Source organism: Bombina bombina, chromosome 2, assembly GCF_027579735.1.
Source record: "Bombina bombina isolate aBomBom1 chromosome 2, aBomBom1.pri, whole genome shotgun sequence".
NCBI classification, from domain to species: Eukaryota; Metazoa; Chordata; class Amphibia; order Anura; family Bombinatoridae; genus Bombina; species Bombina bombina.
This window is the reverse complement of record NC_069500.1, coordinates 680,270,789-680,298,146: the sequence shown is the minus strand read 5'-3', so window position 1 is coordinate 680,298,146 and position 27,358 is coordinate 680,270,789. Positions and strand designations below refer to the sequence as shown.

The following is a 27,358-nucleotide window of genomic DNA, read 5'->3' as shown; positions in this document are numbered from 1 at the left end:
TTTAGATTTAAATAGGAATATTTTAATTAATAATATTAATATTAGATTTATTTTAATAAGAGTTTAGTTAGGATGTTAGAGTTAGATAGTGTTATTATACTTAATATATATATAATATAATAACGATATTAACTATATTAACCCTAATATAATTAGGGTTAATATAGTTAATATATATAATATAATAACTATATTAACTATATTAACCCTTATATAATTTGGGTTAATATAGTTAATATAGCTGGCGGCGGTGTAGGGGGATTAGATTAGGGGTTAATACATTTATTATAGGTGGCCGCGGTGTAGGGGGATGTAGATTGTAGGCAAAAGAGCAGTTTACTTTGTGACAAAGCCCCGCCAAAAGCCCTTTTAAGGGCTGGCAAAAGAGCTGTTACTTTGGGGCATGCCCCGCAAAAAGCCCTTTTAAGGGCTGGCAAAAGAGCTGTTACTTTGGGGCAATGCCACGCAAAAGGCCCTTTTAAGGGCTGGTAATAGAGATAATTATTTTAGGGGGATTAGATTAGGGGTTAATAATATTAATATAGCTGGCGGCGGTATAGGGGGATTCGATTAGGGGTTAATCATTTTTATATAGGTGGCGGCGGTGTAAGGGGTCAGATTAGGGGATAGATAAGGTAGATGGCGGCGGTTTTAGGGGCTCACAGTAGGGGGTTAGTTTATGTAGATGGCGGCGGTTTAGGGGTTAAATATTTTATTAGGGATTGCGGCGGGGGATCACGGTTGACAGGTAGATAGACATTGCGCATGCGTTAGGTGTTAGGTTTATTTAGCAGCTAGTTTAGAGAGTTACGGGGCTCCAATAGTCAGCGTAAGGCTTCTTACGGCTGCTTTTTGTGGCGAGGTGAAAATGGAGTAAGATTTCTCCAATTTCGCCACGTAAGTCCTTACGCTGTATATTGGATACCAAACTGCGCGGGTTTGGTATACCTGCCTATGGCCCAAAAAACTATGGGCGACGGCAAAAATATACGCGCGTAACTTCTAGGTTACGCCGTATATAGGATACCAAACCCGCGCAAATATTGGCGTCGCCAGCTTTTGCGGGCGACGATTTTTATCGGAACGACCCCCAAATAAGGATACTCAAAAATTATGTGCATATCAGAAATATGTACAAAAGCACTAGGTAGAAAAAAACAAGGATATTATCTTTGTAATACTGTATGTACATCTTGACTTTTGAATTTCCTAAAGTTAAAGCCTTTTTATTAAGTCCGAAATATTAAGCAGATTGCAGGGCATTCAAATTGGGACCTCTGTCTGCAATGCTTTGTGGGATTACAATAACACTATTTATATTGCCTTTTTACATAAGATATATACACACTACATGCAGATACACAGGGACGACTAAAGTTTCTTGCGGGCTGGTAAGTTTTTTCATTTACTTGCTTGGTGAGCGAGGGGAGTTTTGGGGTATTCATAGGCCCTATATATATATATATATATATATATATATATATATATATATATATATATATATATATATATATATGCATAAATGTAAATACATGTAAATACAGACATACACATATAAATACATATGTACAAATAGATAAATATATATATATACACACACACACATACATATACATTAGGGCCTCCATTACATATGCAGCGTCACCCGCAAAATCCTCCGCCGCCAGATTTTACGCGATTTTGGTATTACATATACGGCGTAGCATACAAGTTACACGCGTATATTTCACCCTTCGCCCATAATTTTTATCACCATAGACTAACATAGAACAGCCGCGCAATTTGGTATTCAATATACAGCGTAAGGACTTAGGCGCGCAGAATTCTGAAAATCGACACCATTCTCATCTCGCCACATATTGCAGGCGCAGCAACCCTTGCACTGACTAAAATAGCAGCGTAACTCCCTGGAAGCCTTAACAAACACATACATTTAAGCAGCATCTCAAATAGTTAAAGGGACAGTATACTATGATATTGTTTTTTGAAGGTTTATTTGTGTATTTGAAATAGCTGATTTTGTTGTTTGAAGCCACAACATAATCAAATGGATTGAGCTTGTAGGTAGAATCAGATCTCATCACTTTATCACATTGTGGACATATACTTGCTTATTTACTTTAAATTTGTTCTCAAAACAATCAACAATACTTGGTGGAGAGAACAATGGGAAATCATAATTGTATTACCTTCATCTCTTTAGAACCCACTGGAGTGTAATTTATTCTAATGTTAACACAGCTTGGCATTGATGCCAAAATATATAAAGGGACAGTCAAGTCCAAAGAAAACCTTCTTGTTTAAAATAGGGCATGTTATTTCAAAATACTTTCAGATTTAATTCTAACACTTGCTGCGCATGGGTTTATACTTGAATTTTGAATAGCGTAATTATGTGTCACATTTTTATTTGAAATCTGTCCATTTTGCATAACATTTGCATAAAACAACTCTTTATTGACACTTTCTGTGGGCAAAATACTGGCATAAGTTACTTACGACGACTGAAATGTGTATTTGCGCACATTTCTGAAGATCGCCAGTTTGTCCTACTTACGCCAGTTTAGCATCTAACGGCGCAGTATATGTAATACCCCGATGTGCGAGGTGAAATTACGGCCGGCGCAGGTTCCCACGCTTGTGCCAAAACCTGCGCCATATATGTGATCGCGCCCCTAGATCTGTGTTAACGCCCTTTGTCTGCCTTTATAACTTTTGTTTACAATTTTTTTTTTATATAATTTTTATTAGATGGAATTATTATGAGTGTAATTGTACTATGTAATGTATTTTTATGTGCTTTGTTATACTTTTTTGTTTTGCAAAACCAGAGCTCTGAGGATGCGGTAATCATTCTAGCATAAGATTCACGTTTACTTTCAACTCGTAATACCAGCGGTAAACCCGACGAGTGCAAACACCTGCAATAAACCACTTATCGCTCAAGCGCAATTGTTAGCGCTCCACTCGTATTCTGGCCCTTTGTGGGGTCCTGGGTAATAAATTTTAAAAAAATGTTGCCTAGAGTTTATTAGGTCCTTTTACCTGTGACATTCTGTAAGTGAAAAATATCCCCATAAATGTGTCATGTATCGAGAATTTGGAATGTGATCAGAAAAAAAATAAGTGGCATATCTTAAAGGTACAATGTACTGTATTTTCCCCCTTATTTTGTTCTCAATGACCAGCTGCTGAGTATTCAATGTATTGTAAAATTTTCCATAAAGTTTATTCTTGCAATTAAAATAGCTGATTTTGCTTATTTACACCACAACCTAAAATGAACATTAAAATACCTAAGTATTACTGTTGTATATAGAGGAGAGTGAGATAAAATAAGGAGACTTTTGAGAACAGTAGGTGGTGGTTTAAATGAGCAAAAAAATAACCGATTTAGAAATGTTTGTGGGCCAAAGGACAAAAACATTGTCAATATCTGAAGCTTCTGATGCTCCTGACGATTATTATTTTTTATTTATTTTTTAATAAGATAATATGTGGTTTGATTAAAAAAAAAAGCATTGCTGTATCATAGGATTACCTCGCAGCTTAACACAATGCATGTTTAATATGTTAACACTGCATTATGCCAAAGCAAAAGACAAAGGGTTATGAAGTTATAGGGGTAGATTTAATAAGTGTCAGGCGGGCATGATTCACTGTAGCGAATCACGTCCGCCCGACATCGCTAAATGCCTACAGCATACGCTGTCGGCATTTAACATAGCACAAGCATTGAGGTGAAGGACATGTTAATGACCGCTGCTTCTAAACGTATGTTTCCGGGAAGCCGTAAACATCGGGCCGAGAAAGCAGCATTCGCTGCTTATTAAATCCCCCCCCCCAGTCTCATAGATTTGAAGCACAAGATTTGCTTAAGGATGTGAAACCCAAACATTTTCTTTCATCATTCAGATGCAACATACAATTTGAAACAACTTTCCAATTTATTACTGTTATTACATTTATTTAATTATCTTGGTATCCTTTATTGAAGGAGCAGCAATGCACTACTGGGAGCTTGCTGAACACTCTGGGTGAACCAATGGGTATGTATTTGCAGCTACCAATCAGCAGTTAGCTCCCAGTAATGCATTGCTGCTCCTGAGGCTACCTAGGTATTCTAAAAAGGATACCAAGGAAATGAAGCAAATGAGATAACAGAAGTAAATTGGAAAGTTGTTTAAAATACCATGCTCATCTGAATCATGAACAATCACATCCCTTTAACATCTTTATATATTTGATGTAAACAAAGCCTTACAACACCTGCTTCTGGTATATGGTATATGGATTGTAGGGTATAGGGATATGAGTTACTTAGTTACAAACTTACATACATTGTCATGGGCTTTTTATTAAAATAATGGACAAGCCTACTACTGTAAAAAATGACTGGTTCATTTTAGTGTGAAACAACAAGGCTGTTCCACTGGTTTACAAACAGATAATCTGTGGAAATGGACCAGAGTTATAGGCGAATCAGTTAAAGGGCTAGTAAGCATCTTGTTGTTACAGAATAACATATCAGCCAAGTCTAAACATGTTTAAAACACATTAACGTTGCTGCAATTATTTTTCAATAGCCAAATTCCCCCCACCAATTGATCTATCTAGAGGGGCCAAACAACAAGGCTAGTCACGGTAATAATGTTTGTAGAAAATACATTGTTTTGCAGTTGTAATCAGTTGATGCCAATAAGGGAAATAAATGTGACAGGGTCAGCCTTGAGAAGTCAGCAAGGTGCATTTGTACTTCTGAGAATTAGAAAGTCCTCAATGTTCAAAGCTAAATTACAAGAAAAGGGGGCAAACTAACCAATGAAAGTATAATGCAAAATTGCTTCATTATGCATAACATTTTAATTTTATATATAAAATCTCCAGGTGTTTACATTTATTTACACAAATTGCATCACACACAAATACACAGAAAAGAAAAAAGCTGATCTTGGCTATGTTTTTAAAATATTACATCATACAATGTTTCCATTGTTGTTGTAAACTGTGGAAACTGGTGGTAACAATGAGTATCTCCATAAAGTCTATGGCTCAATGTACGTAATGTAAGATGCTTTTGAGCCCTTGCAGAGCTGCTTTCCACAATGTAAGAAGCAGCGGCCACCAATAATTAATTATATACAGGTCTCTTTTGGTGCCAAAGAGTTGTACTGCAATTAGGGTTGCTATATTGCCACTTTAAGGGGGTTTACATATGAAAAATACATATGTCAGGGTTATTATAATGGACCATTATTCGAATATTTCTTTTAACAGCCCCTGACATATGTATTTTTATAAGTGTCCTTCCTTAAAGTGACAGTATGGCAATAGAGCAGGGTGTGTGATCCCACATGTGATTGTCCACGAGACAATCTGATGTGGAAACCTATACCCAAGCAGTGAAGTCCACAAGAACACCATGAAATAGGACGGGACAACAGTTAAGGCAGGTACAGTGGGGCAAAAAAGTAAGTCAGCCACCAATTGTGCAAGTTCTCCCACTTAGGAAGATGAGAGAGGCCTGTAATTTTCATCATAGGTATAACTCAACTATGAGAGACAAAATGTGGAAACAAATCCAGACAATCACATTGTCTGATTTGGAAAGAATTTATTTGCAAATTATGGTGGAAAATAAGTATTTGGTCAATATCAAAAGTTCATCTCAATACTTTGTTATATATCCTTTGTTGGCAATGACAGAGATCAAACATTTTCTGTAAGTCTTCACAAGGTTGTCACATACTGTTGCTGGTATGTTGGCCCATTCCTGCATGCAGATCTCCTCTAGAGCAGTGATGTTTTGGGGCTGTCACTGGGCAACACGGACTTTCAACTCCCTCCAAAGGTTTTCTATGGGGTTGAGATCTGGAGACTGGCTAGGCCATTCCAGGACCTTGAAATGCTTCTTACGAAGCCACTCCTTCGTTGCCCGGGCAGTGTGTTTGGGATCATTGTCATGCTGAAAGACCCAGCCACATTTCATCTTCAATGCTCACGATACATGGGCCCATTCATTCTTTCATGTACACGGATTAGTCGTCCTGTTCCCTTTGCAGAGAAACAGCCCCAAAGCATGATGTTGCCACCCCCATGCTTCACAGTAGGTATGGTGTTCTTTGGTTGCAACTCAGCATTCTCTCTCCTCCAAACACGACAAGTTGTGTTTCTACCAAACAGTTCTACTTTGGTTTCATCTGACCATATGACATTCTCCCAATCTGCTTCTGGATCATCAAAATGCTCTCTAGCATACTTCAGATGGGCCCGGACATGTACTGGCTTAAGCAGGGGGACACGTCTGGCACTGCAGGATCTGAGTCCCTGGCGGCATAGTGTGTTACTGATGGTAGCCTTTGTTACGTTGGTCCCAGCTCTCTGCAGGTCATTCACTAGGTCCCCCCGTGTGGTTCTGGGATGTTTGCTCACCGTTCTTGTGATCATTTTTGACCCCACGGGGTGAGATCTTGCGTGAAGTCCCAGATCGAGGGAGATTATCAGTGGTCTTGTATGTCTTCAATTTTCTTATTATTACTCCCACAGTTGATTTCTTCACACCAAGCTGCTTGCCTATTGCATATTCAGTCTTCCCAGCCTGGTGCAGGTCTACAATTTTGTTTCTGGTGTCCTTCGACAGCTCTTTGGTCTTCACCATAGTGGAGTTTGGAGTGTGACTGTTTGAGGTTGTGGACAGGTGTCTTTTATACTGATAACAAGTTCAAACAGGTTCCATTAATACAGGTAATGAGTGGAGGACAGAGGAGCCTCTTAAAGAAGAAGATACAGGTCTGTGAGAGCCAGAAATCTTGCTTGTTTGTAGGTGACCAAATACTTATTTTCCACCATAATATGCAAATAAATTCTTTCCAAATCAGACAATGTGATTGTCTGGATTTGTTTCCACATTTTGTCTCTCATAGTTGAGGTATACCTATGATGAAAATTACAGGCCTCTCTCATCTTCTTAAGTGGGAGAACTTGCACAATTGGTGGCTGACTAAATACTTTTTTGCCCCACTGTATGTTACTGATCAGGCATTGCGGCATGCAGAACTTTCCTTCTTAAAGCAGCCTCTGCAGAAGAATATACATCAGAGTGGTAGAATTTTGTGAAAGTATGTAATGAAGACCAAGCCACCTTACATATCTTATCTATGGAAGTCTCATTTATGATGGCCCAAAAAGTGCCAACTGGTCTAGTAGAATGGTCAAAAATGTGCTTGGGGGAGTCTTCCCTGCAACAGGTATGCTTTATGAATCAAGTCCTTAAGCTACATGGCTACAGTAACTGTCGTAGTTTTCTGACCCTTACAGGTCCTGAAAGATGAATGAACAATAAAGAAGAAAGCCTAAAATTATTTTCTTCTTAAACGGGGAGATTCCACAGCTGCATTCATTACTTTTTGGAAATACAGAACCTGGCCACCAGGAGGAGGCAAAGACACCCCAGCCAAAGTCTTAAATACCTCCCCCACTTCCCTCATTCCCCAGTCATTCTTTGCCTTTTGTCACAGGAGGTTGGTAGAGAAGTGTCAGAAGTTTTAGTAGTATCTTATGGAGGGTAGTACTCTTCGGAATGGGACTGGAGTTTTAAGTAGTCCTGTCAGCCTCTCAGTGAGAGCATGGATAAAATTTAGAGTCCGGAGATGCAGGGAGAGTCTTTCTGCGAAACCATCCCAACTCATATTAACAGCTCCATAAATTTCCCGTGTTCCCGTTCCACGCCGCATATTCCGGTAAGATTGTCTCATTTTATTTTCATTATGGAAATGTAACGTATAACGAAGAAGTCAGGGTCCCAGTGGGACTCCTTTTATCTTATGGAATCAAGGGTTAATATCTCCTGAGGGGGTTATTGAATAGGTGGGGACTTTAATCATGTTTGTTATGTGATTTGTCTGCTAATGTGTAGTGATACTTGGGCTTGTGGCTTTTTCGGAACATAGACCTTTATGAAGGTTGTGCATGGTCTTTACGGACTGGCACGCTTTTTTCTTGGACTGCACGGTGCACCTCATGACCAGGCGTGGTCATGCTCCTGTCCTCCATTTCTGTATTCCTGTCTGGGTTATAGGGGGTGGTGAGTGCCCCAGCCATTGGGGGGTATAAAAGGGTGCCGTTTCTTTTTTGTCCATATTTATAATTTCCAACTTATGGAGGATTCTGATTTTTTGGAGACAGATGTCTCTGATTCAGATTCTACTTCTTGCAAAGAATATGAAAGGGCCCAGGGATCCATGCCCATGAGTTGTGTTCCAAATGCAGCTTTTTAGTGCTTTTTGGCGCTTCTGTGGAAGTTATATGACAGGTTAGGACATGTTATGTCTGCCGTTTGTCTGTTTAAATTGTCTCTCCCTTGTGGGTTGCGACTTTCAGTAATAGTTTCTGTCCCTAGGGGCCTATGTCAGCCACACAGTGCCTGTTAGGCTTGGCTGGTCCAGTTGGGGTGCAGAGTGGCTCACTCTGGCTTTTCAGTTTCGTTTTCTTGTTCCTGTTACAATTTATAGTTTTCCGAGACACCATTTATTCTTCTGGGGCATCAGAGGGGATTGTGCTCAGTCCTGCTTGTCCTATCCATGTGTAGCGGTGTTCCGAAGTTCGGATCCTGCTATGGTGTACTCTGTAGGCTCCTGTGTTCTTCAGGTTCTAGAGTTTTTTTCTCCTTCCCAGAGTGGGCTGGTGGTTCGGTTTTCCATGGAAATCCATGGTGCCGGTGGTGTTTACTCATCTCTTCTGAAGATTCCCTTGAGGACTCTGTTGCAAGTCTGTCAAAAGAACTGAAATAAGGGGGCAGTCTGCAGAGGCTTATATACAATGTAATCACAGAGGTAAAAAGTATATTAATGTAACTGTGTTGGTTATGCAAAACAGGGGGAATGTGTAATAAAGGGATTATCTATCCTTTTAAACCATAACAATTCTGGAGTAGACTGACCCTTTAAGGACACGTGATGTAATTGGTATGTCAGTGTTGTTAATGGTTGAAGCACTAAGGAATTTTATTGAAATATCTATTCTAAGCTGAATTGAATTAAACCAGCAAATAAGTGGTCAAAATAATGAAATTTTACCCAGCTCTGTTAAGCTTGGGTGTCTAACTTCCCTCCTGAGAGCTCCTTCCCTGCTTGTGAAGATGGCTACTGCACTGCAGATTTATTACATTTAAATTTCAGCTTGTGAATATAAAAAACAGTAAGCAATTTTTAAGGTGTGTGAAACTGCTGAAGTTGTGTGGTGTGTGTGTGTCTATGTCCCCAGGCTATGTGTACATGTTTATGCTAATACCCTGTGGACTATGAAGGTGCATAGTACTTACCTGTCAGCACTTTTTTCTACCGTGCTTAACCTCAACTGCAGACAAGTGCTACCAGTAGAAGGGTACATCAAGGCAGTGCAAGCATGGTGCCAAGGATCTAGTTTTTTCTAGGTTCTAGGAAAAAGAGCAGTACACTGTAGACCAGGAGATTGGGCGGCATTACGACATTTCACCTGGAAGGCTGGTGACATCATCACACTGGACAAAGATAATCAATGACTTGCTAAATACCCCAGACTACCCCTCACTTTTGTTTGTAGGTACTCTGAGGGTGAAATAGGTCTCAGATCAGATAGAGAACCCCTTCCACTTCAGATTTTATCTCACTCTATCTTGGAGGAAAATATTTGACTGAGGGATTATGGAAAAGTGGGAGGTATTCAAGCTCTGGAATGTAGGGATGTTTTTGGGATTCTTGGAGTATAATCCCTCTATTGTATGAAAGTATATATATATATATAAATATATATATATATATATATATATATATACTGTATTTATTTACACACAAAACAGGGGGGTATTACATCCGCTTAAACAAACCTTTTTAAATGCTTCAAAAAATTTAACCTGAAAAAAATCACCTATACTTTTATATTAAAATTGGGATCTTAGTTAGACAGTATGACCATATTCTGTTTAGCCAGTCACCAACTTACAAGGTGTCCCACAGTGAAACAGTTAATAAGGGAACCATACCTTGTTGTCTGCATTTTGTAGTGTTTGCTAACTGCAGGGTGTGGTTCCTTAATTAACTGCTTCACTAATGAGCCGCTCACAAAATGTGGCCTTAGAGGGAACACTGGTCCCAATGTTGACTGTTCTTAAAGGGACAGTCTACAACAGAATTTGTATTGTTTTAAAAGATAGATAATCCCTTTATTACCCATTCCCCAGTTTTGAATAACCAACACAGTTATACAGGGAGTGCAGAATTATTAGGCAAATGAGTATTTTGACCACATCATCCTCTTTATGCATGTTGTCTTACTCCAAGCTGTATAGGCTCGAAAGCCTACTACCAATTAAGCATATTAGGTGATGTGCATCTCTGTAATGAGAAGGGGTGTGGTCTAATGATATCAACACCCTATATCAGGTGTGCATAATTATTAGGCAACTTCCTTTCCTTTGGCAAAATGGGTCAAAAGAAGGATTTGACAGGCTCAGAAAAGTCAAAAATAGTGAGATATCTTGCAGAGGGATGCAGCACTCTTAAAATTGCAAAGCTTGTGAAGCGTGATCATCGAACAATCAAGCGTTTCATTCAAAATAGTCAACAGGGTCGCAAGAAGCGTGTGGAAAAACCAAGGCGCAAAATAACTGCCCATGAACTGAGAAAAGTCAAGCGTGCAGCTGCCAAGATGCCACTTGCCACCAGTTTGGCCATATTTCAGAGCTGCAACATCACTGGAGTGCCCAAAAGCACAAGGTGTGCAATACTCAGAGACATGGCCAAGGTAAGAAAGGCTGAAAGATGACCACCACTGAACAAGACACACAAGCTGAAACGTCAAGACTGGGCCAAGAAATATCTCAAGACTGATTTTTCTAAGGTTTTATGGACTGATGAAATGAGAGTGAGTCTTGATGGGCCAGATGGATGTGCCCGTGGCTGGATTGGTAAAGGGCAGAGAGCTCCAGTCCGACTCAGACACCAGCAAGGTGGAGGTGGAGTACTGGTTTGGGCTGGTATCATCAAAGATGAGCTTGTGGGGCCTTTTCGGGTTGAGGATGGAGTCAAGCTCAACTCCCAGTCCTACTGCCAGTTTCTGGAAGACCCCTTCTTCAAGCAGTGGTACAGGAAGAAGTCTGCATCCTTCAAGAAAAACATGATTTTCATGCAGGACAATGCTCCATCACACGCGTCCAAGTACTCCACAGCGTGGCTGGCAAGAAAGGGTATAAAAGAAGAAAATCTAATGACATGGCCTCCTTGTTCACCTGATCTGAACCCCATTGAGAACCTGTGGTCCATCATCAAATGTGAGATTTACAAGGAGGGAAAACAGTACACCTCTCTAAACAGTGTCTGGGAGGCTGTGGTTGCTGCTGCACGCAATGTTGATGGTGAACAGATCAAAACATTTGACAGAATCCATGGATGGCAGGATTTTGAGTGTCCTTGCAAAGAAAGGTGGCTATATTGGTCACTGATTTGTTTTTGTTTTGTTTTTGAATGTCAGAAATGTATATTTGTGAATGTTGAGATGTTATATTGGTTTCACTGGTAAAAATAAATAATTGAAATGGGTATATATTTGTTTTTTGTTAAGTTGCCTAATAATTATGCACAGTAATAGTCACCTGCACACACAGATATCCCCCTAAAATAGCTATAACTAAAAACAAACTAAAACTACTTCCAAAACTATTCAGCTTTGATATTAATGAGTTTTTTGGGTTCATTGAGAACATGGTTGTTGTTCAATAATAAAATTAATCCTCAAAAATACAACTTGCCTAATAATTCTGCACTCCCTGTAATAATATACTTTTAACCTCTGTGATTATCTTGCATCTAAGCCTCTGCAAACTGCCCCTTTATTTCAGTTCTTTTGTCAGACTTGCAGTCTAGCCAATCAGTGCCTGCTCCCAGATAACTTCACGTGCACAAGCACAGTGTTATCTATATGAAATACGTGAACTAACACCCTCTAGTGGTGAAAAACTGTTAAAATGCATTCTGAAAAGAGGTGGCCTTCAAGGTCTAAGAAATTAGCATATGAACCTCCTAGGTTAAGCTTTCAACTAAGAATACCAAGAGAACAAAGCAAAATTGGTGATTAAAGTAAATTGGAAAATTGTTTAAAATTACATGCTCTATCTGAATCATGAAAGTTTATTTTGGCCTAAACTGTCCCTTTAACACTACAATTCTTAGCCTTTATGGGCTGAATCATTCCTGCTTCTCTCTTTATAATAAAATAAGACTCCCTGGCTTTATATACAACTTGAATACACTGTCATTAGTACACTTGAGTTTGGGTGGGGTGCTTAAACCAATGGTAGATTATTATATTCTCCCTACTTTTTAAAGAGCCATTATAATCGTTTTCTATCACAGGGTTAATAAAAAGTTCAATACAGGTATAACATTTCATCAATATATACCTATTAAATTTTTTTTAATGGTTTAAAGATAATCAGCTAGATTACGAGTTTTAAGGTATGAGTAAAAAAGCATTGTTAAGGCTCATAACGCTGCTTTTTCACTAACGCTGGTATTACGAGCCTTGTAGGTTTAGGGGAACTCTTTCTTGGCCGTACCGCAAATTAACTTACGCAATTTGCGTAAAGTCTTTTTTCAATGGGACTTCCATAGCGCCAGTATTACAAGCTTTTTCTGGGAGGCCAAAAAGTGAGCGGTACAGCCTATCCCGCAAGATTCCTAACGCAATCTAAAGTCAGTAGTTATGAGTTTTAAGCTACAAAGCTGTAGCATAAAACTCATAACTAAAGTGTTACAAAGTACACTAACACCCATAAACTACCTATTAACCCCTAAACCTAGGCCCTCCCGCATCGCAAACACTAAAATAAAATTATTAACCCCTAATCTGCCGCTCCCGACATTGCCGCCACTAGAATAAACATATTAACCCCTAAACCACCTCACTCCAGCATCGCAAACACTAGTTAAATATTATTAACCCCTAATCTGCCGCCCCTAACATCGCCACCACCTACCTTCATTTATTAACCCATAATCTGCCACTCCGGACATTGCCGCCACTAGAATAAACATATTAACCCCTAAACCGCTGCACTCCCGTATCGCAAACACTAGTTAAATATTATTAACCCCTAATCTGCCGCCCCCAACATTGCCGCCACTATACTAAATTTATTAACCCCTAAACCTAAGTCTAACCCTAACCCTAACACCCACTAACTTAAATATAATTAAAATAAATCCATATAAAATCTACTATCATTACCTAAATTATTCCTATTTAAAACGAAATACTTACCTATAAAATAAACCCTAAGCTAGCTACAATATAACTAATAGTTACATTGTAGCAAGCTTAGGATTTATTTTTATTTTACAGGCAAGTTTGTATTTATTTTAACTAGGTAGAATAGTTACTAAATAGTTATTAACTATTTACTAACTACCTAGCTAAAATAAATTTAAATTTACCTGTAAAATAAAACCTAACCTGAGTTACACTAACACCTAACCTTACCCTACAATTAAATAAATTACCTAAATAAAATAAAATTACCTAAATTACAAAAAAAACCTGTAAATTACACAAAATAAAAAAGACATTATCAGTTATTTAAACTAATTACACCTAATCTAATAGCCCTATCAAAATAAAAAATCCCCCCCCCCAAAATAAAAAAAACCCTAGCCTAAACTAAACTACCAATAGCCCTTAAAAGGGCCTTTTGCGGGGCATTGCCCCAAAGCAATCAGCTCTTTTACCTGTAAAAAAAAAATACAAACACCCCCAACAGTAAAACCCACCACAAACACAACCAACCCCCAAATAAAACTAAAAAAACCTAAGCTCCCCATTGACCTGAAAAGGGCATTTGGATGGGCATTGCCCTTAAAAGGGCATTTAGCTCTTTTTCAGTGCCCAAACCCTAACCTATAAATAAAACCCACCCAATAAACCCTTAAAAAAAACCTAACACTAACCCCTGAAGATCCACTTACAGTTTTGAAGACCGGACATCCATCCTCAACAAAGCTGGGAGAAGTCTTCATCCAAGCGGCAAGAAGTCCTCAACGAAGCCGGGAGAAGTCTTCATCCAATCCAGCAGAAGTGGTCCTCCAGACGGGCAGAAGTCTTCATCCAGACGGCATCTTCTATCTTCATCCTTCCGATGCGGGGCGGCTCCATCTTCAAGACATCCGGCGCGGAGCATCCTCTTCTTTCCACGGCTAACGACGAATGAAGGTTACTTTAAATGATGTCATCCAAGATGGCGTCCCTTGAATTCTGATTGGCTGATAGAATTCTATCAGCCAATCGGAATTAAAGGTGAAAAAATCCTATTGGATGACGTCACTTGAAGGAACATTCATTCGGGAAGAAGACTTCATTCGAAGAGGATGCTCCACGCCGGATGTCTTGAAGATGGACCCGCTCCGCGCCGGAATGATATAAGATGCCGTCTGGATGAAGACTTCTGCCCATCTGGAGGACCACTTCTGCTGGCTTGGATGAAGACTTCTCCTGGCTTTGTTGAGGACTTCTTGCCGCTTCGCTGAGGACTTCTCCCGGCTTCGTTGAGGATAGATGTTCGGTCTTCAAAACAGTGGATCTTCGGGGGTTAGTGTTAGGTTTTTTTAATGGTTTATTGGGTGGATTTTAGTTTTAGATTAGAAAAAATTTTAAATGTTGGATGCGCCTATATTCTAATAAAAAAATAATAATTATTAATTAGATAATATGATATCCTCAAATTCCAAGTGATAGTGTGCAATAATAATACAAATACAATGAATCCACTCATAAGTGTATAGTCACTCACATCTGTACTCCATATAAAATGTGTATCGACTGTAAGTGAATCTTAAATTAATAAGACAAATATACAAACTGTGAAATATTAATAATAATTGATGGTGAATAGAAGAAATTATAGTAATACAGATTTGTGACTTATAAAAGTGTAAAGTTCAATTGTGGTGATAGTTCAAAACCCTTATCCAAAGTTTGTATATGATCTCTCCCCAAAATCTCTAAAGAGGATGTACCACCGGTCTCCAGAGATACAGAATGTTGCGGCAAGCTGCTTCTTCAAATTCTGTGAAATGTTATTAAAAAAAAAGAAGGTGCCACCATAGTGCACAATCAATAAGGTAAGTCAAGGCCAGCGCACAAAATATGTGTACTTACAAGGTTCAAGGCACTTGAGAAGTACTACAACAGCCTCCTGGGCTCTTAAAGTCACCCAGACAACTTCTCCCGTGTACTCCAAAACACTTGGTGCTTCAACCAGCTGTCACACACAGGATTCCAAGAAGCTGTAAAACTGCAGTTATCCACAGCAACAATAAAGACTTTTCCCAGTATCAAATGTAGTCACTACATGTAGTGTTAATGTGATTAAATTGTGTAATTACACCTGATGAAACGGTCAATGTAGATCGTGAAACGTTGTGTTTTTATATTTGAAGATTAAAGTCTTTTTATTGTATCGGACTTTCCACAAGCATTTTTTAAATATATTTTCCAATTATATTGGAACTAGCACAATTTAATCACATTAACACTACATGTAGTGACTAAATTTGATACTGGGAAAAGTCTTTATTGTTGCTATGGATAACTGCAGTTTTACAGCTTCTTGGAATCCTGTGTGTGACAGCTGGTTGAAGCACCGAGTGTTTTGGAGTACACGGGAGAAGTTGTCTGGGTGACTTTAAGAGCCCAGGAGGCTGTTGTAGCACTTCTCAAGTGCCTTGAACCATGTAAGTACACCACATATTTTGTGCGCTGGCCTTGACTTACCTTATTGATTGTGCACTATGGTGGCACCTTCTTTTTTTTAATAATAGTTTTAGATGGGCAATATAAAAAGAGCTAAATGCCCTTTTAAGGGCAATGCCCATCCAAATGCCCTTTTCAGGGCAATGGGGAGCTTAGGTTTTTTTAGTTAGGATTTTATTTGGGGGGTTGGTTGTGTGGGTGGTGGGTTTTACTGTTGGGGGGTGTTTGTATTTTTTTTACAGGTAAAAGAACTGATTTCTTTGTGGCAATGCCCCGCAAAAGGCCTTTTTAAGGGCTATTGGTAGTTTATTGTAGGCTAGGGGTTTTTTATTTTGGGGGGGCTTTTTTATTTTGATAGGGTTATTAGATTAGGTGTAATTAGTTTAAATATCTTATCATTTCTTTTTTTATTTTGTGTAATTTAGTGTTTGCTTTTTTTGTAATTTAGGTAATTGTATTTAATTTAGGTAATATATTTAATTGTAGTGTAAGGTTAGGTGTTAGTGTAACTCAGGTTAGGTTTTATTTTACAGGTAAATTTGTATTTATTTTAGCTAGGTAGTTAGTAAATAGTTAATAACTATTTAGTAACTATTCTACCTAGTTAAAATAAATACAAACTTGCCTGTAAAATAAAAATAAACTCTAAGCTAGCTACAATGTAACTATTATATTGTAGCTAGCTTAGGGTTTATTTTATAGGTAAGTATTTAGTTTTAAATAGGAATTATTTAGGTAATGATAGGAATTTTTATTTAGATTTATTTTAATTATATTTAAGTTAGGGGGTGTTAGGGTTAGGGTTAGACTTAGGTTTAGGTGTTAATAAATTTAGTATTGTGGCGGCGACGTTGGGGGCCGCAGATTAGGGGTTTATACATGTAGGTAGGTGGCGGCGATGTTAGGGGCGGCAGATTAGGGCTTAATAATATTTAACTAGTGTTTGCGAGGCGGAAGTGCGGCGGTTTAGGGGTTAATATGTTTATTATAGTGGCAGCGATGTTCGGAGCGGGAGATTAGGGGTTAATAAATATAATGTAGGTGTCGGCGATGTCGGGGGCGGCAGATTAGGGGTTAATAAGTGTAAGATTAGGGGTGTTTAGACTCGGGGTTCATGTTAGGGTGTTAGGTGTAAACATAACTTTTGTTTCCCCATAGGAATCAATGGGGCTGCGTTACGGAGCTTTATGCTGCTTTTTTGCAGGTGTTAGGCTTTTTTTCAGCCGGCTCTCCCCATTGATGTCTATGGGGAAATCGTGCACGAGCACGTAAAACCAGCTCACCGCTGCCTTAAGCAGCGCTGGTATTGGAGTGCAGCACAATTTTTCTCTATGCTCACTTCTTGCCTGATAACACCGGGTTTATGAAAACCTGTAATACCACCACTGTAGGGAAGTGAGCGGTGACAATAACGTGCAAGTTAGCACCGCACCACTCATACCGCAAAACTCGTAATCTAGCCGATTGTTATTACAAATATTTATCGATTCCTCTGCTGATTCCATATCCAGTTATTTATACTGTGAGTCTTACAACTGACATGTAGGTCAGAGCCTGCATATTCCAGCATTCAAGCAGCTGCTCTCACTATATAATATGAAGCGCAGGCTGCAGCGATGTCAATCAAAAGATGATTCGGCCCCTCTGTGCTCGTTCATGAGTGAGCCAATCAGCAATGGTTGCTATAGCAACCTTTGAAGCGTCCTGAGAGCTGATAATGCTCTGCATAAAAGGAGCTTCACGGACCTAAAACTTTTAAAGCATCTTTTGTTTTTGAGCTTGCAAGCGTCTTTTAATTTTTTGCATTTGCATCTCCATTCACGGATATACTTTTGATTTTGATCATGCTATTCTGGGATTATAGTTTCAGGGTTTATTCTCTTGTTCTTCATTTACTTGGTCTTGGATTATTGCAGACATCAATTTGAAAACTATGCTATTGGTATTATTTATATGAGCAAATCTATTAAATCAAATATTTAAAACTAAGACTATAATTGCTCTAGTTTTATATTGTTCCACTATAACATACTGTTCAATAGTGGTCTTACATATTTATCTCTCATCATAAAATACATTTATGTATACATATATATATATATATCTCCTATATAATAAAAGGCCAGGCATGTTTGTCCGAAGCTGTCATGCGCAGTAGAGACTGTGGGAGGACAAACATACCTGGCCGTTGACACCGTAACTGAGGATCAGACAGCAGAGAGGGTGGGCGGAAGCAGGTTTTGCGGGGGGCATGCACGGGTGGAGCGAGTGTGACAGGGTGTGACCGGGCGTTGCGGGGACATGACCGTGGGTGTTGGGGCGTGGTGGGGGCATGACCGGGCGGGAGTGCGGGCGGGTGGAACCGCTACACTGCAGAAAATGTCCGGTGCACAGGGGTTTTAGGACTAATATATATACCGTATATTTTTATTATTATTATTATTATTTTTACATGTAATAGTTTTCTAGGCAAAAATATTATTATGCATTCTGATGGCATAAACTATAAAAATAAACTTTACATGAGGGGTCAAAAGTTATATGTTAAAATTGTATTTTTATTCATGAGAACAAAAAGCAACTGGCTATAGCTGATTTCTTAAACTGACACGCTAGCAGAGATGGTGCAAACGTCGCTACGGGCAAACAGTTATTCTGCTAGCGTGTCAGTTGGTGTTCATCGCGTTCCATTGTCAGTTTGCTGTTGCATGCACGGCTCCCGTGTCTGATCAGCAAGACAAAGCTGACTGGACTTGGTAAAAGAAGAAAAAAGGCGTATTTCTGGAGCGTTTGCAAAAGCTAGTCGTAGTAGAAGTAAGTCAATCCAAAATACTAATAAAAAATTAAAAAAAGTGAATGTATTAAAAATAACATCTAATTTAATTCTATGTATGGTCGAGTAGTTTATTATGAACCTTTAATACAAATCCACAAAGTTTGGTTTGAGTTACATTATTTACATACAGTATATTTTGTTAGGTCTCACAATACAAGATTTGACATATGAAATACTTATGCAAAAAAATAAAAAATAATGTACATTATGATTATGTATAATCTCTGTATATCAGTAGTATTATTATAGGTGTGCAGCATAATTGCTTTGGAAGTTATATGTTAAAGCTGTTTAATTTTTGTGCAGTAGGTGCTTGTGGAAACAACAGATAGCTTATTGGTTGAAAAAGACAACTCCCGCATTTCTGCTGGTGTAAGCAGTATTTTTGTTTTGTTCAGTACAGGAACATTAGATATTTTTTTAATTGGATTACATTTAAAAAAGCCCTCTTTTAAATTAAAAATAAATAAGATTGACTAATGCAACCTTATGTATACATTTAAATCATCAGACTAAAGGGACATTGTACTTCCATATGGAAGAGAAATACTCAAATATGTTTACTTTTTTTGGCCGGAAAAAAATATTAAAGGGATAGTCTAGTAAAAAAAAAACTTTCATGATTCAGATAGAGCATGCACTTTTAAGAAACTTTCTAATTTACTCCTATTATCAATTTCTCTTTGTTCTCTTTGTATCTTTATTTAAATAAGCTGGAAAGTTAGCTTAGGAGCCAGACCATTTTTGGTTCAGCACCTGGCTAGCACTTGCTGATTGGATGGCTACATTTAGACACCAACTAGCAAGTGCTTCCCAGGTGCTGAACCAAAAATGGGCCAGCTTCTAACTTACGTTCCAGCTTTTTAAAATAAAGATATCAAGAGAACAAAGAAAAATTGATAATAGGAGTAAATTAGAAAGCTGCTTAAAATTGCATGCGCTATCTGAATTATAGAAGTTTAATTTTGACTATACTATCCCTTTAAGGGAAAGTTTTTTAAATTTAAACTAAAATACCAATATCAGTTGTGCACCACCTACTAATTGGCTTATATGTCTTTACCATTAATACTTAAAGGGCCACTACAGCCAAAATCTTTCTTTCATGATTCAGATGGAGAATAGAAATTTAAACAACATTACAATTTACTTCTATTATTTATTTTGCTTCATTTTTTAGATATCCTTTGTTGAAGAAAAAGCAATACACTAAGGCCTAGATTTAGAGTTCGGCGGTAGCCGTCAAAACCAGCGTTAGAGGCTCCTAACGCTGGTTTTGGGCGCCCGCTGGTATTTGGAGTCAGTGATTAAAGGGTCTAACGCTCACTTTACAGCCGCGACTTTTCCATACCGCAGATCCCCCTACGCCATTTGCGTAGCCTATCTTTTCAATGGGATCTTCCTAACGCCGGTATTTAGAGTCGTTTCTGCAGTGAGCGTTAGAGCTCTAACGACAAGATTCCAGCCGCCTGAAAATAGCAGGAGTTAAGAGCTTTCTGGCTAACGCCGGTTTATAAAGCTCTTAACTACTGTACCCTAAAGTACACTAACACCCATAAACTACCTATGTACCCCTAAACCGAGCTCCCCCCACATCGCCGCCACTCGATTAAAATTTTTAACCCCTAATCTGCCGACCGCCACCTACGTTATACTTATGTACCCCTAATCTGCTGCCCCTAACACCGCCGACCCCTGTATTATATCTATTAACCCCTAACTTGCCCCCCACAACGTCGCCGCAAGCTACTTAAAATAATTAACCCCTAATCTTCCGACCGCAAATCGCCGCCACCTACGTTATCCCTATGTACCCCTAATCTGCTACCCCTAACATCGCCGACCCCTATGTTATATTTATTAACCCCTAATCTGCCCCCCACAACGTCGCCGACACCTACCTACACTTATTAACCCCTAATCTGCCGACCGGAGCTCACCGCTATTCTAATAAATGGATTAAACCCTAAAGCTAAGTCTAACCCTAACACTAACACCCCCCTAAGTTAAATATAATTTTTATCTAACGAAATAAATTAACTCTTATTAAATAAATGATTCCTATTTAAAGCTAAATACTTACCTGTAAAATAAATCCTAATATAGCTACAATATAAATTATAATTATATTATAGCTATTTTAGGATTAATATTTATTTTACAGGCAACTTTGTAATTATTTTAACCAGGTACAATAGCTATTAAATAGTTAAGAACTATTTAATAGTTACCTAGTTAAAATAATAACAAATTTACCTGTAAAATAAATCATAACCTAAGATATAATTAAACCTAACACTACCCTATCAATAAAATAATTAAATAAACTACCTACAATTACCTACAATTAACCTAACACTACACTATCAATAAATTAATTAAACACAATTGCTACAAATAAATAAAATTAAATAAACTATCTAAAGTACAAAAAATAAAAAAGAACTAAGTTACAGAAAATAATAAAATATTTACAAACATAATAAAAATATTACAACAATTTTAAACTAATTACACCTACTCTAAGCCCCCTAATAAAATAACAAAGCCCCCCAAAATAAAAAATTCCCTACCCTATTCTAAAATACAAATATTACAAGCTCTTTTACCTTACCAGCCCTGAACAGGGCCCTTTGCGGGGCATGCCCCAAGAATTTCAGCTCTTTTGCCTGTAAAAAAAAACATACAATACCCCCCCCCAACATTACAACCCACCACCCACATACCCCTAATCTAACCCAAACCCCCCTTAAATAAACCTAACACTACCCCCCTGATGATCTTCCTACCTTGTCTTCACCATGCCAGGTTCACCGATCCGTCCTGGCTCCAAGATCTTCATCCAACCCAAGCGTGGGCTAGACATCCACTGAAGAAGTCCAGAAGAGGGTCCAAAGTCTTCCTCCTATCCGGCAAGAAGAGGACATCCGGACCGGCAAACATCTTCTCCAAGCGGCATCTTCTATCTTCTTCCATCCGATGACGACCGGCTCCATCTTGAAGACCTCCAGCGCGGATCCATCCTCTTCTTCCGACGACTAGACGACGAATGACGGTTCCTTTAAGGGACGTCATCCAAGATGGCGTCCCTCGAATTCCGATTGGCTGATAGGATTCTATCAGCCAATCGGAATTAAGGTAGGAATTTTCTGATTGGCTGATGGAATCAGCCAATCAGAATATAGTTCAATCCGATTGGCTGATCCAATCAGCCAATCAGATTGAGCTCGCATTCTATTGGCTGTTCCGATCAGCCAATAGAATGCGAGCTCAATCTGATTGGCTGATTGGATCAGCCAATCGGATTGAACTATATTCTGATTGGCTGATTCCATCAGCCAATCAGAAAATTCCTACCTTAATTCCGATTGGCTGATAGAATCCTATCAGCCAATCGGAATTCGAGGGACGCCATCTTGGATGACGTCCCTTAAAGGAACCGTCATTCGTCGTCTAGTCGTCGGAAGAAGAGGATGGATCCGCGCTGGAGGTCTTCAAGATGGAGCCGGTCGTCATCGGATGGAAGAAGATAGAAGATGCCGCTTGGAGAAGATGTTTGCCGGTCCGGATGTCCTCTTCTTGCCGGATAGGAGGAAGACTTTGGACCCTCTTCTGGACTTCTTCAGTGGATGTCTAGCCCACGCTTGGGTTGGATGAAGATCTTGGAGCCAGGACGGATCGGTGAACCTGGCATGGTGAAGACAAGGTAGGAAGATCATCAGGGGGGTAGTGTTAGGTTTATTTAAGGGGGGTTTGGGTTAGATTAGGGGTATGTGGGTGGTGGGTTGTAATGTTGGGGGGGGGTATTGTATGTTTTTTTTTACAGGCAAAAGAGCTGAAATTCTTGGGGCATGCCCCGCAAAGGGCCCTGTTCAGGGCTGGTAAGGTAAAAGAGCTTGTAATATTTGTATTTTAGAATAGGGTAGGGAATTTTTTATTTTGGGGGGCTTTGTTATTTTATTAGGGGGCTTAGAGTAGGTGTAATTAGTTTAAAATTGTTGTAATATTTTTATTATGTTTGTAAATATTTTATTATTTTCTGTAACTTAGTTCTTTTTTATTTTTTGTACTTTAGATAGTTTATTTAATTTTATTTATTTGTAGCAATTGTGTTTAATTAATTTATTGATAGTGTAGTGTTAGGTTAATTGTAGGTAATTGTAGGTAGTTTATTTAATTATTTTATTGATAGGGTAGTGTTAGGTTTAATTATATCTTAGGTTATGATTTATTTTACAGGTAAATTTGTTATTATTTTAACTAGGTAACTATTAAATAGTTCTTAACTATTTAATAGCTATTGTACCTGGTTAAAATAATTACAAAGTTGCCTGTAAAATAAATATTAATCCTAAAATAGCTATAATATAATTATAATTTATATTGTAGCTATATTAGGATTTATTTTACAGGTAAGTATTTAGCTTTAAATAGGAATCATTTATTTAATAAGAGTTAATTTATTTTGTTAGATAAAAATTATATTTAACTTAGGGGGGTGTTAGTGTTAGGGTTAGACTTAGCTTTAGGGGTTAATCCATTTATTAGAATAGCGGTGAGCTCCGGTCGGCAGATTAGGGGTTAATAATTGAAGGTAGGTGTCGGCGATGTTAGGGAGGGCAGATTAGGGGTTAATACTATTTATGATAGGGTTAGTGAGGCGGATTAGGGGTTAATAACTTTATTATAGTAGCGGTGCGGTCCGCTCGGCAGATTAGGGGTTAATAAGTGTAGGCAGGTGTCGGCGACGATGTGGGGGGCAGATTAGGGGTTAATAAATATAACATAGGGGTCGGCGATGTTAGGGCAGCAGATTAGGGGTACATAGGGATAACGTAGGTGGCGGCGGTTTACGGAGCGGCAGATTAGGGGTTAAAAGTGTAATGCAGGGGTCAGCGATAGCGGGGGCGGCAGATTAGGAGTTAATAAGTGTAAGGTTAGGGGTGTTTAGACTCGGGGTACATGTTAGGGTGTTAGGTGCAGACTTAGGAGGTGTTTCCCCATAGGAAACAATGGGGCTGCGTTAGGAGCTGAACGCTGCTTTTTTGCAGGTGTTAGGTTTTTTTTCAGCTCAAACAGCCCCATTGTTTCCTATGGGAGAATCGTGCACGAGCACGTTTTTGATGCCGGCCGCGTCCGTAAGCAACTCTGGTATCGAGAGTTGCATTTGCGGTATAAATGCTCTACGCTCCTTTTTTGGAGCCTAACGCAGCATTTGTTTGAACTCTCGATACCAGAGTTAAATTTATGGTGCGGCCAGAAAAAAACCCGCGGAGCGTTAACAGCCCTTTTACCGCCGAACTCTAAATCTAGGCCATAGTGAGCCAATCACACGAGGCTTCTATTTGCAGCAACCAATCAGCAGCTACTGAGCATATCTAGATATGCTTTTCAGCAAAGAATATCAAGAGAATAAAACAAATTAGATAATATAAGTAAATTAGAAAGATGTTTAAAATTGCATTCTCTTTCTAAATCATGAAAGAAAAAATGTCCCTTTAATGAGCATTAGCCGGAAGTGTCTAACAACCAATAAAAATTAACAGGAAGTACCTATCAGCCAATAAGGGTAAGTAAGAAGAAAACAATTTCAGTTTAAATTAAAAAACATTAATTTTTTCTTTAAAATAAATAAATAATATATATATATATATATATATATATATATACACAGTATAGGGGTATATATATATATATATATATATATAAACTGCATATTAAACAGCTGCTCTTTCATACGAGTGACAGACAATATTGGAGTACTGTGTCCCTTTAATTCAGTATATTCCAATTTGGCATCAAGAAACAAGTATTTATCATTCTGTATCTGAGCCGAACAACTATCAGACGAGGGGTTGTCTATGGCTTTCAAATGTTTAGCAAAAGGCTTCCGTCTTGCCCTCTGGAGCTTATAACCTCCAAAACATACATTTATAGGATTTTACACCAAACAACATCAGCTCTACTACATTTACCCCATCTTCATGTCTTGTTACCTTTTTCACTCTTCCTCACACACATATAGTTGGACTTTAACACTTTTGTGAGGACCATTTGTGCATCCAAACTGCTCTAAATGATATTCAGAATTAATTCTATCCAATCACAGCTGTTTTAATAAGAACTGTAAGCATATAATATTACATAGTATATTGTACAACCTGTATTTTGACTATATTCTTCCTATAACTGTAATATTTCTGGACCTTACTGTTTGTGTTTTTTTGCTATAATGTTGTAGAGCTTGGATCATATGGAAAACTAAAATATTATGACTCTATGACTGAAGAAGGTAAGAATTTATGTTTGGAAATGCTCAGCATTTTGTTTGTTTGTATCGGGCATTTTCTTTTGCTGTTCTGTAGCGTTGTTTTTTCTTTTCATTACCTGCATGACTCACCTGCAGCTGATGATTTGTTGTCATTCACCTTGCAATTGTGTCCATTTTTATGTCCTATATAAGTGGGATTCTGTCCATGACGTACTTATATAAAATGTATTAGGAAAAAATGCAGTTTAGTAGAATTATTTCTTTATTTCATGCCAGTAAAGTTATTTGTGGAGGATAGAATTGTTTATTAGCGGTTTACCAGGTATGCAAGGAAGCTACCACTGAGATTATGTAAGATTTAATAGTTATAAAGAATTTTAAGTCATACCAGTATGAAAGCTACAAATAAATGACTATAACAATCTTTTATTTTTGCAACTAGTCAGTTTGATTTATTATCTTTGTCTTTGTGGGTGTATTTCAATCTAAACAAACTAGACCTATGCCTAGGGCAGCAGGATTTAGGGATTTTGAGGGGTAGTGTATAGGATTCCCATTCCTATGCTTTCCTTGTATTTAATGTATTAATGTTTTTTTTTACAAAAGAATGATATCTGACTGTCTAGTGTTGGCATATGACCCTTTCACGCTTCCCTGGCCTCCAGTTGTGAGAAATATATGAATAAAAATGTTGAGGTGGGGGTTTCAGGTGAATCAAATTTTACAGTGCCTAGGGCAGCACAAGAACTAAATACAATACTTTTTTCTCCAACATAGGTGTGTCCGGTCCACGGCGTCATCCTTACTTGTGGGATATTCTCTTCCCCAACAGGAAATGGCAAAGAGCCCAGCAAAGCTGGTCACATGATCCCTCCTAGGCTCCGCCTACCCCAGTCATTCTCTTTGCCGTTGTACAGGCAACATCTCCACGGAGATGGCTTAGAGTTTTTTAGTGTTTAACTGTAGTTTTTATTATTCAATCAAGAGTTTGTTATTTTGAAATAGTGCTGGTATGTACTATTTACTCAGAAACAGAAAAGAGATGAAGATTTCTGTTTGTATGAGGAAAATGATTTTAGCAACCGTAACTAAAATCCATGGCTGTTCCACACAGGACTGTTGAGAGCAATTAACTTCAGTTGGGGGAACAGTGTGCAGTCTCTTGCTGCTTGAGGTATGACACATTCTAACAAGACGATGTAATGCTGGAAGCTGTCATTTTCCCTATGGGATCCGGTAAGCCATGTTTATTACGATCATAAATAAGGGCTTCACAAGGGCTTATTAAGACTGTAGACTGTTTCTGGGCTAAATCGATTCATTATTAACACATATTTAGCCTTGAGGAATCATTTTATCTGGGTATTTTTGATATAATAATATCGGCAGGCACTGTATTAGACACCTTATTCCTTAGGGGCTTTCCCAAAGCTTAAGCAGAGCCTCATTTTCGCGCCGGTGTGGCGCACTTGTTTTTGAGAGGCATGGCATGCAGTCGCATGTGAGAGGAGCTCTGATACTTAGAAAAGACTTTCTGAAGGCGTCATTTGGTATCGTATTCCCCTTTGGGCTTGGTTGGGTCTCAGCAAAGCAGATACCAGGGACTGTAAAGGGGTTAAAGTTTAAAACGGCTCCGGTTCCGTTATTTTAAGGGTTAAAGCTTCCAAATTTGGTGTGCAATACTTTTAAGGCTTTAAGACACTGTGGTGAAAATTTGGTGAATTTTGAACAATTCCTTCATGTTTTTTCGCAATTGCAGTAATAAAGTGTGTTCAGTTTAAAATTTAAAGTGACAGTAACGGTTTTATTTTAAAACGTTTTTGTACTTTGTTATCAAGTTTATGCCTGTTTAACATGTCTGAACTACCAGATAGACTGTGTTCTGAATGTGGGGAAGCCAGAATTCCTATTCATTTAAATAAATGTGATTTATGTGATAATGACAATGATGCCCAAGATGATTCCTCAAGTGAGGGGAGTAAGCATGGTACTGCATCATTCCCTCCTTCGTCTACACGAGTCTTGCCCACTCAGGAGGCCCCTAGTACATCTAGCGCGCCAATACTCCTTACTATGCAACAATTAACGGCTGTAATGGATAATTCTGTCAAAAACATTTTAGCCAAAATGAACCCTTGTCAGCGTAAGCGTGGCTGCTCTGTTTTAGATACTGAAGAGCATGACGACGCTGATATTAATATCTCTGAAGGGCCCCTAACCCAGTCTGATGGGGCCAGGGAGGTTTTGTCTGAGGGAGAAATTACTGATTCAGGGAACATTTCTCAACAGGCTGAACCTGATGTGATTGCATTTAAATTTAAGTTGGAACATCTCCGCATTCTGCTTAAGGAGGTATTATCCACTCTGGATGATTGTGAAAAGTTGGTCATCCCAGAGAAACTATGTAAAATGGACAAGTTCCTAGAGGTGCCGGGGCTCCCAGAAGCTTTTCCTATACCCAAGCGGGTGGCGGA

General features: G+C 38.5%; 1 protein-coding gene across 1 annotated transcript in view; it reads left to right on the top strand.

Moving 5' to 3' along the window:
• Positions 1-27,358, top strand: part of SLC24A2 (solute carrier family 24 member 2) — a 656,915-nt gene that overhangs the window by 441,075 nt on the left and 188,482 nt on the right. Inside the window, exon 6 of the mRNA XM_053702654.1 lies at positions 24,855-24,905. Coding sequence (XP_053558629.1) covers positions 24,855-24,905 — 51 coding nt within the window. The remainder of the gene's footprint in view (positions 1-24,854; positions 24,906-27,358) is intronic.